The 12,937-nt window shown below is 34.2% G+C and overlaps 1 protein-coding gene across 1 annotated transcript; it reads right to left on the bottom strand.

Annotated features, from left to right (window-relative positions):
* Window positions 1-25: 25 nt before the first annotated feature.
* LOC140880296 (alcohol dehydrogenase-like 2) lies at window positions 26-2,815 on the bottom strand. The gene is made up of 10 exons (XM_073284622.1): window positions 2,712-2,815; window positions 2,406-2,548; window positions 2,275-2,321; window positions 1,824-2,149; window positions 1,651-1,733; window positions 1,387-1,462; window positions 1,241-1,305; window positions 1,055-1,150; window positions 655-816; window positions 26-402 (listed from the first exon to the last, which is right to left on the bottom strand). Exons 1-10 carry the CDS (start codon window positions 2,758-2,760, stop codon window positions 286-288), a joined length of 1,164 nt encoding a protein of 387 aa, XP_073140723.1. The 5' UTR covers window positions 2,761-2,815; the 3' UTR covers window positions 26-285.
* Window positions 2,816-12,937: the final 10,122 nt, after the last annotated feature.

Here is a 12,937-nt window from a genome sequence, read left to right as displayed (position 1 = left end):
GGCCATCTATGAGTGAGTAACATGCTGAATGGCAAGTTGATTTTTTGAATTTAGAACATTTTTAAACTTTGATACATGAACATGGACATTTCCTATGTTGGATGCATGGCAACAAAGTCCTTCTATACAAATGTATGCTCTTTTGGGAACAATATATTGTATGAAGTGTTGGAGAGAGATTATGAACTTGTACTACTAGAAGACATATTAATCGATCGCAATCTTCAAGCACATTGAAGTGTCATGCTTATTCCTCTATAAAGGAATTGAAGTTAGCCGATCCATCTACTTATCCATCCATATGATGCATCGTAGGCTGATTCCTTGTTGTAACAAGTCAAATGCTCTATTAATGTCTTCAAATTTGATCTCATGCGATATGAAATCATCCAAATTAAGCTCCTGCAAAGCATATATGTGGATATATGTGAGTCAAAGACGGATCAAGATGTGATAATTGGATTGAATTCAGAATCACACTCATGTTGCAGAGCTTGAACTTGATCGTATTTGCACGAGTCTCGAGCTCGAACCACGGGTACGCCATTAATCATGCATAGAATTTCAAAAGATATACCCAAAATGATGGCTACTAATGATGAGAAATGTAGAAGGTAGAAGAAAGTGGCATGCATGCATAACTTGTTTAATTACCTTGTCTAAATATCTTTGAGCCAGGATTGGAATGTCAGATTTTGGCTTCATGCCTCCCAAAAGACAGCCATAGATAGTTTTGCCCATCAGAAGATCTAAAGTATTTATGCTTAATGGCTCCCCATGCCTCTCCACGCCAAGTATTACGGTCTTCCCACGCCCCTATATATATAATCAATATTAATAAATACTTTTTCCCCATGCCTCTCCACGCCAAGTATTACGGTCATTCCATTTACTAACAATGTCACTATAACGTAGAGCAGATCAAGAAATGCATACAGCAGCTGATATTGCGCATCTGATGAACTATTTGAACATTAGTTATCGAGGCACACGCGTCTAATCCTGGAGAGCGTGAGTTGCCAAGTTGATACAGATTCCGGAACAGACGACATACCTGGCGACAACTGTTGAAGGCATCTTGCATCACGGAGGCTAAGCCGATGCATTCGAAGCAGTAGTCGGCTCCACCATCACTCATTTCCTTTATAACCTATTTCATACATATAGTTGTTGACTTAATATTAATGTCAATTATTAATATATTGTCCAAACTGGGATCAAGTAAAATTAAAAGACCAACCTGGCAGACTGATTTTTCGTTACAGTAGCTTGGATTAATGAAATCCGTGACTCCAAATTTTTTCCCTAAGCAAATTGTAATTTGTCTTAGTTATTATGCACACAACATAGTAAGGAAATTATAAAGAGCAATCCCACGTACCTTACCTATTTCAAATTTTAGTTGGTTAATATCAACTCCTATAATTTTGGAAGCCCCCTGTAGCCTTGCGCCTTCTGCAACCTGTACATTAATGCAACCTCTCATTTCTCTTCTGCGAGATCTTGCATGCATACTTGGTGATATAATGCATTTTCTTCAAATTCAATAACTATATGATTCGTTAGAATCATAAGGTATATATATACAAAGCGCTCACTGGATAATATTATGTAACATAGATATATAGGTATGATAATGATCAAAATTACCGCAAGTCCAATGGATCCAAGTCCGAAAATTGCAACCGTAGACCCCTTCTCCACCTTAGCAATCTTGCATGCTGCACCAATACCTATGCGTATACATATATATGGGGTGTACGTGTATCAAAACTTAAACTTCTTGTTATGTTTCTCATGAACATAACTTGGCTCATGCATACCTGTGGTTACCCCGCAACTCAATAAAGAAGCTTTCTCGGCCGGAAAGCCAGGGCTAATCTTCAGGACATGCGTTACATCGACCACCGTGTACTCGGAAAAGCTCGAGACACTCAAGAAATGGTGTATCGGGTTTCCATCCCTGTCTATGAATCTCATCGTCCCGTCTCGTGGCATGGCGCCCAAGAACTCGTTCGGAAACTTGGAGCAAGCATTCCCCTCTTGGGACACGCAGTCCCTACATTCCCCGCAGTTTCTTTGGAACACCGGTATCACCAAATCTCCTTCCTTCACTTCCTCCACATGCTCCCCCACACTCTCCACAACACTATATATTAGTATAATTATATGATACATATATGAATCCATCATGTATTGTATCTTGCTATATCACTGGCTAGCTAGAAAAAGTAATGAATCGATATCATTGCATTAAGTATACTATGGACATACCCGGCTGCTTCATGGCCAAAAATTCTTGGAAAGAAAGTGACATTTTCCTGGTAAATTAATAAGCTGATTTTAGTATAAAAATTTCATATATATTTCATTATTTTGAGTTGATTAAAGTTTACATGACGTACGATATGACTTAATTTCCACATGGTGACATCAGTATGGCAAAGAGAAGTGCACAGAATCTTGATTCGAACCTCCCAAGCCTGGGGAGCCAAAACCTCAATCTCCTCAATAGCCAGTGCTTCTCCAGCTTTCCTGGCTACTGCAGCTGCAGCACAAGCACATGACCAAGCAAATTAATTAAAGTAGTGCTATATATATATATATATGTAATTTTTTTGATCGTGAATCTTAAGTTTAATTGACTGGCTGGGATAAAACAAAACGCTAAAGAATCAAAGGGATAGAGTAATTAATGTGCGTAATTATACCTTTGCATCGGATTGGTTTTCCTGAAGTTGATGCATATTTGGTTCCCATTTTGATTTAATCTTGTGTTTTTGGACAAGTGATGCATATTTCAGAAGAGTTGTTGGCTTATTATGACGTGGGAATTGCATTTTACACCCTGTAATATTCGGTTTCTTTCTTTTCTAATTTGATGTGTTGAATTGTAGCCGTCCTTCATCACTTTATTCTAGAGAACATGGGATACATGATGATATATAGTATTAGCAGCCATCTTTAGTCACTTTAAATTGACCACATTATTTAAGGACCTTTTTAAAAATTTAAATGGGTCCGATCAGTTTATAAAAACACACAAAAATCAAAATTTATCAGGTGAACGTCATTATTTTGGTTGATCTTTAATTTATGTAGTATTTGAAAATTCTAAACATAAGTGATTATTAGTTTTTTTTTTCCTTAACAAATTAGGAGGTCAAAATATATGTAATAGCATTCTGTTGTTATTCATAATTAGGAGGACAATATGCTATTAAAAGTCTCATCTCTATATAAATTAGTGCATCCGCATATGAGTTGTATATTTATACAAAAATTTTTCATTAATTTGTTTTATATTAAATAAAAGTAATATTATCGTCGTAAACATAATAACAGATCGTAGTATCAGAATTGATTTTATTTATATGAAGATCGTACATTCGTACCATAATTTTAAAAATTACCAAAAGACAAAACTGCAATCTGAAATGTTGAATTTTTTTATTTTTTTTAAAAAAACCTTTTTTTAAAAAAGAAACTTTAAATTTATATTATATGAGGACAATTTTGGGGAGAGAAGAAATTGATTTCCCCCTTTGTCTCATGATTATTTATGTATAAAATATAATTATTAATAAATAAACGATAAGAATGTGCGGCACAACTCGCATGTCAATTGTAAACCAAATACAGTGAAGTGCATTATTTCAAAAAGAAAAGAAAAAACATAGTGGAGTGCACACTAGACATTGTAAGATCTATTGTTGTACCTTCTCACAAATATAGACTATTATAATTTAAGGACCTTTTTGAAAATTTAAATGGGTCCGATCAGTTTATAAAAACACACACAAATCAAAATTTATCAGGTGTCATTATTTTGGTTGATCTTTAATTTATGTAGTATTTGAAAATTCTAAAAATAAGTGATTATTAATTTTTTTTTCTTAACAAATTAGGAGGTCAAAATATATGTAATAGCATTCTGTTTTTTTTTTTTTTTTTTTTTGAAAGGAAAGAGATCTTATAATATTATTGAATCAAATCCTTAATTACAACACCCTCATCTCATTTTTTCAGATTCTCTAATTGCAGTGCAAGCAGTCACTTCTCAAGAAAAGGATCTTACTTATTCTGGATCTTTGGCTTTGGTTATCAACAATCTTTTATCTCAAAAGGGTGTTGTTTCTCTTCGTCTTGTGGATAATAAGGCGAATACTGTAGCAATTTCTCTAGTTGTTTTTGCTTTTAAATCCCAGATTCCTTTTGTTTGGTCTCGTGGGCAATTTCCGTTTTGGATGATAGATTTAGGAGGCCAAGATGCTATTAAAAGTCTCATCTCTATATAAATTAGTGCATCCGCATATGAGTTGCATATTTATACAATTTTTTTCATTAATTTAATTTATATTAAATAAAAGTAATATTATCGTCGTAAACATAATAACAGATCGTAGTTTCAGAATTGATTTTATTTATATGAAGATCGTACCATAATTTTAAAAATTACCAAAAGAAAAAAACTGCAATCTGAAATGTTGAATTTTTTTTTTTTAAAAAAAAGAAACTTAAAATTTATATTATATGAGGACAATTTTGGGGGGAGAAGAAATTGATTTCTGTTGTGAAAAATTAAAAATTTATGGTAAAAAGTAAAAACTCCAAAACTCAAAATATATCAAACTCTACACTTTATAATAATTTTTTCTCAACTCAATTGTATTTTTCATCACAAATGAAGACCTATTTATAGATCCACATTTGAGATTAGTCCAAAAATTAATATATCATCACTTACATTATCACACACTAATTTTCAACATTTTACAATTCAATATTCAACAATAATAAAATAATATATTTTCAACACTCCTCCTTGTGATGATGATCGTCATATGATGATTGTCTTTACTACGTGTTTTATGCTGCCTCGTTAAAAACCTTACTAGGAAAAACCCAGTGGGATAAAAACCATAGCAAGAAAAAAAAAAGTGCAGCCACGTAAACTCCCCCTCATGTTAACATGAGTCATTCTTCACATATTCCGTAGATTGCGCATCTCATTGTTATATATATGTGACCGCTTAATTCGGTATTAACTAGCAAGTGCACTAGGTCAAGTAATATTAAAGTTGACAGAGAGTCCAAGTATCGATCCCACAGGAACTGTTGTCAATTCTCAAGATTTAATTATTTTACTTAATCTAGACAAAATCAATAAGAGCAATTTAATTTAAATAAAATAAGAATTTAAAATAAAAACTGGTTAAGAAATAAGAATTAAAATATATGAAGATAAAAATAATTAAAACGAGACAATCAAGACACACGTAGGTACCGAACAAATCATGTAACAAGTAGTCGATTCAGGACTCAGATTTAATCTTAACTTACGAAAATTCTCCTATCTTGTTCAAAGGACTATTTCTAGAACAATCAAAACTATTCAAATATTGATGAACTAATCTTTCATAATTCTAATCAAATTTGAATACATTAAATATTTATGAAAATTCAGTTTACACCCAAACCGCACACTGAAACCGAATTCTATTTCTAGTCGGTTTTATCATGTGTTAATTATCAGAGTGATCAAAATCAATTCCTCCTCTGTCGACTTGGAATCGATTAACATGCAAACAAACAGTTGATCAGACTATTCACAAGACAAATATAAATCTGACAATCAATAAAATAAAATCAACTCTGAAAAATCCCAAACAAACATCCAAGTTTTCTACATAAATTTGTTCGGCCCAATCACGCGGTCTTGGTTGAAAATAAACTACTCAATAATTGAAACTAGAATTCAAAAATAAAAATAAGAAGAAAAAAAGAAAAGAGAAATCTTCTCTCCCAAGACTGTAGCCGCCTCCCTCTGTGTTGTCTGTGCTCTGGAACTTTGGAACCCTCTAAAATATGTTATATCTTGTATATATATGGTCCGGAACGCCTACCAGTTATTTTCCTTCACAAAATAGGACTTTTCGGAATACATCTGACCCCAAAACACATGCGCGCGCACGGGGAATAGGCCTCGCGCGCGCGCAGAAGTAAAAAATAGAGGTCTGAACATGCAACTCGCGCGCGCGTAGTACAAATTTTCTACTCCAAGCGACGATTTTCAAAAATTCATATCTCGAGATCTAGCAATCGGATTGAGCTGAAATTTGAACAGCAGCTTCAAAACATCTTGAACTTTAATCTGAACAGTGGAGATTTGATTTGGATCTCTCTAAAATTAAATTTGATTTTTCGAACAAAGCTGCTCTGTAATTCACACTTCACAAATCCATTTTCCTACAAAATCAACCCGAGGAGTGAAATACACACATATGCACTAAAACACATAAAAACACATAAAAATAATATAAATGCACACAAAATAGACATAAATCTATCACGAAATAATGCACACAAAATGCACTTATCAACACCCTCATACTTAAACCTTGCTCGCCCTCGAACAAGACATACCAAAAAAAATATGCAAACAACGACATAAGTAAGAATGAATCATGAACAACATAGCCTTCGATAAATCCAACTTCAACAACTAAAAACCATAAAAACTTTTGATTTTTCACAATACACTGTCAGTTTAACGTAAACGTGTGTGTGTGTCATGTCATTCTAGCTTCATGCAACTTCAAAAGACTCTATCCTAAGAATGCTTAGCGACCTATGACAATTCAATGCAAGTATCACAATCCAGCACTCCGTCATCTCAACAATTCCAAACAAAAACATGCATTTTCTTGAGATTAATTCCGTACCTAAGGATTTTGCAATTAGTTTTTTTTATGCCCCAATAATTACCCGCAAACTTAGCTATAACTAAGATAGGATTCGAATTTTAATCCCATCGTCTATAGCCCGGATGGAGCATCAATTCCATTTAACCCGCAAACTTAGCTATGAAACAAATATTAGGATTTCAATCATTGTCCAAGCCCGGATGGAATTGTTATTTTAAATTTTCAAAATTTTTAACCCCATGAGATCCGCATACTTAGTCAAGAACAGAGATTAGGATTTCAATCTCTGCTCGTAACCCGGATGGAGTTAATTTAATTTTCAACAAAAGTTTTTTTCAAAAATTTTATAGGTACGCTCAAGATCATACATATAATGTCTAACAATTATCAAGAATCCAAAAACTCTATCATGATCAACAAACATCTATTGTCGTGCAATGGTCAAACAAACACGAACATCATCAATTACATCGCTACACTACACCAGTCTAACATGCGTGCTTAAAAATATTCACGATTCAACCAACAGCTTCTCATGTTCAATAAAAAGCAACATTTTCTCAAAAGAAATTTTTTCAACTCTATCATCATCGGCTATTATGACTCATCCTACTCATGCAACACAAAACAAAAAAAAACAACAAAAATGAACGAGATGCAAACAAACACAAAACATTGCTAATACAACACAAACACAACAAACAATAAAATAAACTAGTCTACCCCCCATACTTATCCAAAACATTGCCCTCAATGCTTCAGAACAATGAACATAATGCATAACAAACACACAATGCAAAGACGAACAAAAAACACAATGAGAACAAAAATAACACTCCTCTGGTTTTCGATTCATCCTCTTCCTTCTTGACAGTATCAGTTGGGACAGCAGCAGCAAACTGTGTATATCGGCAGGATCGGCAAACTGGAATGGGAAAGAAGTAAAAATTAAATAAAAAAACAAAAACCAAAAATAAAATAAAATAAAAAAAACAAGGGAAAGAACACTGGGTTGCCTCCCAGTCAGCGCTAAATTTATAGTCTAATGTCCGACTATGCAGAAGCAACCATCAAAGAGCGGCTGCCGCCCATAATAAGAATCATACGACTCTACGTATGGGTCTTGATTTCCTTCGCCCTCAAGCTTGGCGTGATATATGCATGGGAAGCTTGTCGGTCCAACAACACTAAGTCGGAACTGATCAGTTTGGAAAGAGATTCGGATTGCAGGCTGAAGCTCATGGAGGATGGAATATTTTGGAGGTGGCGTCAATGGAAAGAAAAAATCTTCTAATGGTGTACATGTAACGACCATTGACGAGGTAAAATCTATAGCTTTGTATGTTTCTTCCTCCTCCAAGTCCACTATTGGCTCTTCTTCACAAGAAAATTCCTCAAAAATTATTTCTTCATGCGCTGGCTCAGTTACTTCACTCTCTTGGCAGATCTCCAAATTTGGTTCTCTAAGAAGCGCAATCTGTTAATCTAAAAGACTCCAAGACTTGATACGGCTTTCTAAGAATTGATTTGTCTTTGTCTGTTTTCGCAAAATATTTTCCAACTGAGCCACATAATCTTCAGAACACCCTACACACTCTTCTTGACTCTCCGGTGGTTGGTTTTCATAATTTTTAGAGTTGATATCTGGAGGATATTTGTGACTCCAACCTTGCAATGAAGGATCACAATGGCAATGGTAGTCGAAATCTGCCATATAATTTAACAAGTGCATCGCACTGTTTTCATCTCTGCTGAACAAGTGACTGTCAATGGTCAAAGCTCCATAATCTACCCAATGCCTTGTTAACTCATCAAAACCACCATAAAAAATTTGAACTAGAGTGTAGTTCGAAAAATCATGACATCTAAATCTGTTAGCCAAATAATTGAATCTCCCCCAAGCAGCATAGAAGGGCTCCGAGTATTATTGGCCAAACCTTGTGAACACCTGTCGATGATCCATCTCCAAGTACCTCACAAGTAAGAAAAAAAATAATTAATAATTAAAAATAAAAAAATAATGCAAGAAAAAAATGTCTAGTCTCAAGCAAATAATCTATCCTAATATTAACTGAACAGTCCCCGGCAACGGCGCCAAAAACTTGACCGCTTAATTCGGTATCAACTAGCAAGTGCACTAGGTCAAGTAATATTAAAGTGGACAGAGAGTCCAAGTATCGATCCCACAGGGACTGTTGTCAATTCTCAAGATTTAATTATTTTACTTAATCTAGACAAAATCAATAAGAGCAATTTGATTTAAATAAAATAAGAATTTAAAATAAAAACTGGTTAAGAAATAAGAATTAAAATATCTGAAGATAAAAATAATTAAAACGAGACAACCAAGACACACGTAGGTACCGAACAAATCATGTAACAAGTAGTCGATTCAGGACTCAGATTTAATCTTAACTTACGGGAATTCTCCTAGCTTGTTCAAAGGACTATTTCTAGAACAATCAAACCTATTCAAATATTGATGAACTAATCTTTCGTAATTCTAATCAAATTTGAATGCATTAAATATTTATAAAAATTCAGTTTACACCCAAACCGCACACTGAAATCGAATTCTATTTCTAGTCGATTTTACCATGTGTTAATTATCAGAGTGATCAAAATCAATTCCTCCTCTGTCGACTTGGAATCGATTAACATGCAAACAAACAGTTGATCAGACTATTCACAAGACAAATATAAATCTGACAATCAATAAAATAAAATCAACTCTGAAAAATCCCAAACAAACATCCAAGTTTTCTACATAAATTTGTTCGGCCCAATCACGACGTCATGGTTGAAAATAAACTACTCAATAATTGAAACTAGAATTCAAAAATAAAAATAAGAAGAAAAAAAGAAAAGAGAAATCTTCTCTCCCAAGCCTGTAGCCGCCTCCCTCTGTGTTGTCTGCGCTCTGGAACTTTGGAACCCTATAAAATATGTTATATCTTGTATATATATGGTCCGGAACGCCTACCAGTTAATTTCCTTCATAAAATAGGACTTTTCGGAACACATCTGACCCTGAAACACGCGCACGCGCAGGAAATAGGCCTCGCGCGCGCAGAAGTAAAAAACAGAGGTCTGAACATTAAACTCGCGCGCGCACGAGCTTGATTCTCGCGCGCGCGCAGTACAAATTTTCTACGCCGAGCGACGATATTCAAAAATTTATATCTCGAGATCTAGCCGTCGGATCCAGCTGAAATTTGGACAGCAGCTTCAAAACATCTTAAACTTTAATCGGAACATTGGAGATTGGATTTAAATCTCTCTAAAATTAAATTTGATTTTTCGAACAAAGCTGCTCCGTAATTCACATTTCACAAATCCATTTTCCTACAAAATCAATCCGAGGAGTGAAATACACATACATGCACTAAAACACATAAAAACACATAAAAATAATATGAATGCACACAAAATAGACATAAATCTATCACAAAATAATGCACACAAAATGCACTTATCAATATGCTTTCTGAATATTGACGTAGAAAGTGACTTTGTGAAGAGATCTGATGAGTTCTTACTTGATTGAATGTAACAGATATCAATATCTTTGTTCTTCTCAAGTTCTTGAGTGTAGGCAAAGAACTTTGGAGGGATATGTTTTGTTCTATCACTTTTTATGTATCCTTATTTCATTTGAGCAATACATGCAGCATTATCTTCATATAGCGTCACAGGCTTCTTGTCTACTGATAATCCACAAGAAATTTGGATATGTTGTGTCACTGATTTTAGCCAAACACATTCACGGCTTGCTTCATGTAGCGCAATAATCTCAGCGTGATTTGATGAAGTTGTTACGAGTGTTTGTTTTTGTGAATGCCAAGAAATCGGGGTGCCTCCACGAGTAAATACATATCCGGTTTGGGAACGTGCCTTATGTGGATCAGATAAATATCCAGCATCAGCATAACCAATGATACTTTGATTGGTGTCTTTTGAGTACAAAAGTCTCAAATCTGTCGTTCATCGTAGATAACGAAATATATGTTTAATTCCGTTTCAGTGCCTCTTTGTTGGATATGAACTGAATCTTGCCAATAAATTTACAGCAAAAGTATATCAGGTCTAGTGCAATTTGCAAGATACATAAGGGCACCAATGACACTTAGATATGATACTTCTGGACCAAGAATAACTTCATCATCTTCACATGGACGGAATGGATCATTTTCTATATTTAATGATCTTACAACCATTGGAGTACTAATGGATTTGATTTATCCATATTAAAATGTTTAAGGATCTTTTCTGTATAATTTGTCTGGTGAACAAAAATTCCACATTCTTTTTGTTCGATTTGCAAACCCAGACAGTACTTGGTTTTTCCAAGATCCTTCATTTCGAATTCTTCCTTCAAGTACATCATAACTTCTTGAATTTCTTTATTCGTTCCAATGATGTTTAAATCATCAACATATACAGCAATAATTACACATCCGGAAGTTGTTTTCTTGATGAAAACATAAGGGCATATTGGATCATTTACATATCCCTTTTTCATCAAGTGCTCACTTAGCCGATTATACCACATTCGACCGGATTGCTTTAACCCATATAATGATCTTTGCAATTTTACAGAATAAAATTCTCTAGGTTTTGAACTTTGTGCTTCAAGCATCTTAAATCCTTCAGGAATTTTCATGTATATATCACTATCAAGTGATCCGTATAAGTAAGCTGTAACAACATCCATCAGACACATTTTCAAATTTTCAGACACTGCCAAACTAATCAAATATCGAAATATAATTGCATCCATAACAGGAGAATACGTTTCTTCATAATCAATTCTAGGTCTTTGAGAAAAACCTTATGCAATAAGTCTAGCTTTATATCTTACTATTTCATTTTTCTGATTTCGCTTTCGAATAAAAACTCATTTGTATCCAACAGGTTTTACACCTTCAGATGTGAGGACTATAGGTCCAAAAACATTGTGTTTATTTAGCGAATCCAATTCAACCTGATGACATCTTTTCATTTTGCCCAATCATGAATAGTTTTACATTCACCAAAAGATTTTGGTTCATGATCCTCATTTTCATTTATGATGTCGCATGCCACATTATAAGAAAATATCTCATCAATATCTTCTATATCTTTTCGGTTTCATATTTTTCCTGTATTAATATAATTGATAGAGATTTCACGATTCTCGTCAGTTTGTGGTTCTGACAGAACATTTTCATCATCAGGTGTTTCTTCTGGAACGCCATTTTCTATTTTATGATCATCGTGTTTCTCTATGCCTTTTCTTTTTCGAAGATTTTTATCCTTGGAACCGACTGACCTTCCACGCTTAAAGCGTTTTATGACATCATGAGTGTCTTCAATTTGTTTCTTTGAAATTTTAATTCGAGCAGGGGCATTTACAACATGTATATATGATTTTGTTATCCCTTTTGTGTCTGCAAATGCATCTGGCATTTGATTTGTAATTCTTTGCAAGTGCACAATTTGTTGTACATCTTTCTCACATTGTTTGGTCCTTGGATCCAAATGTAACAATGATGGTACATACCATGTGATTTCTTTTTCGATGTGTTTCTTTTCTCCCCCTAACATTGGGAAGATTTCTTCATTAAAATGACAATCAGCAAAGCGTGCTGTAAACACATCGCCTGTCTGAGGCTCAAGATATCGAATGATTGATGGACTATCATACCGATATAAATATCGATTTTTTTTAGGACCCATTTTTTATCGTTGAGGTGGTGCAATAGGCACATACACCATACATCCAAAAATACTCAGATGAGAAATATTTGGTTCTTTACCAAATGCAAGCTGCAATGGGGAGAATTTATGATATACACTTGGTCTGATGCGAATTAATCCCGCAGCATGTAAAATTGCATGTCCCCATATAGAAATAGGGATTTTTGTTCTCATAATCATTGGTCTAGCAATCAGTTGTAGACGTTTAATCAATGATTCAGTTAATCCATTCTGTGTATGAACATGAGCAACATGATGTTCAACAGTAATTCTCATTGACATACAATAGTCATTGAAAGTTTGGGAAGTAAATTCTCCAGCATTATCAAGTTTTATTTTCTTGATTGTATAATCGGGAAATTGATTCCGCAATTTTATTATTTGAGCCATTAATCTTGCAAATGCCACATTTCGAGTTGACAATAAGCATACATGTGACCATCTGCTAGAGGCATCGATCAATACCATAAAATATCGAAATGGTCCACATG

The sequence above is a fragment of the Henckelia pumila genome, chromosome 2 (genome assembly GCF_033568475.1).
Source record: "Henckelia pumila isolate YLH828 chromosome 2, ASM3356847v2, whole genome shotgun sequence".
Classification (NCBI taxonomy): Eukaryota; Viridiplantae; Streptophyta; class Magnoliopsida; order Lamiales; family Gesneriaceae; genus Henckelia; species Henckelia pumila.
Note: the sequence above shows the minus strand (reverse complement) of the source record. Positions and strands in the feature narration are given on the sequence as shown.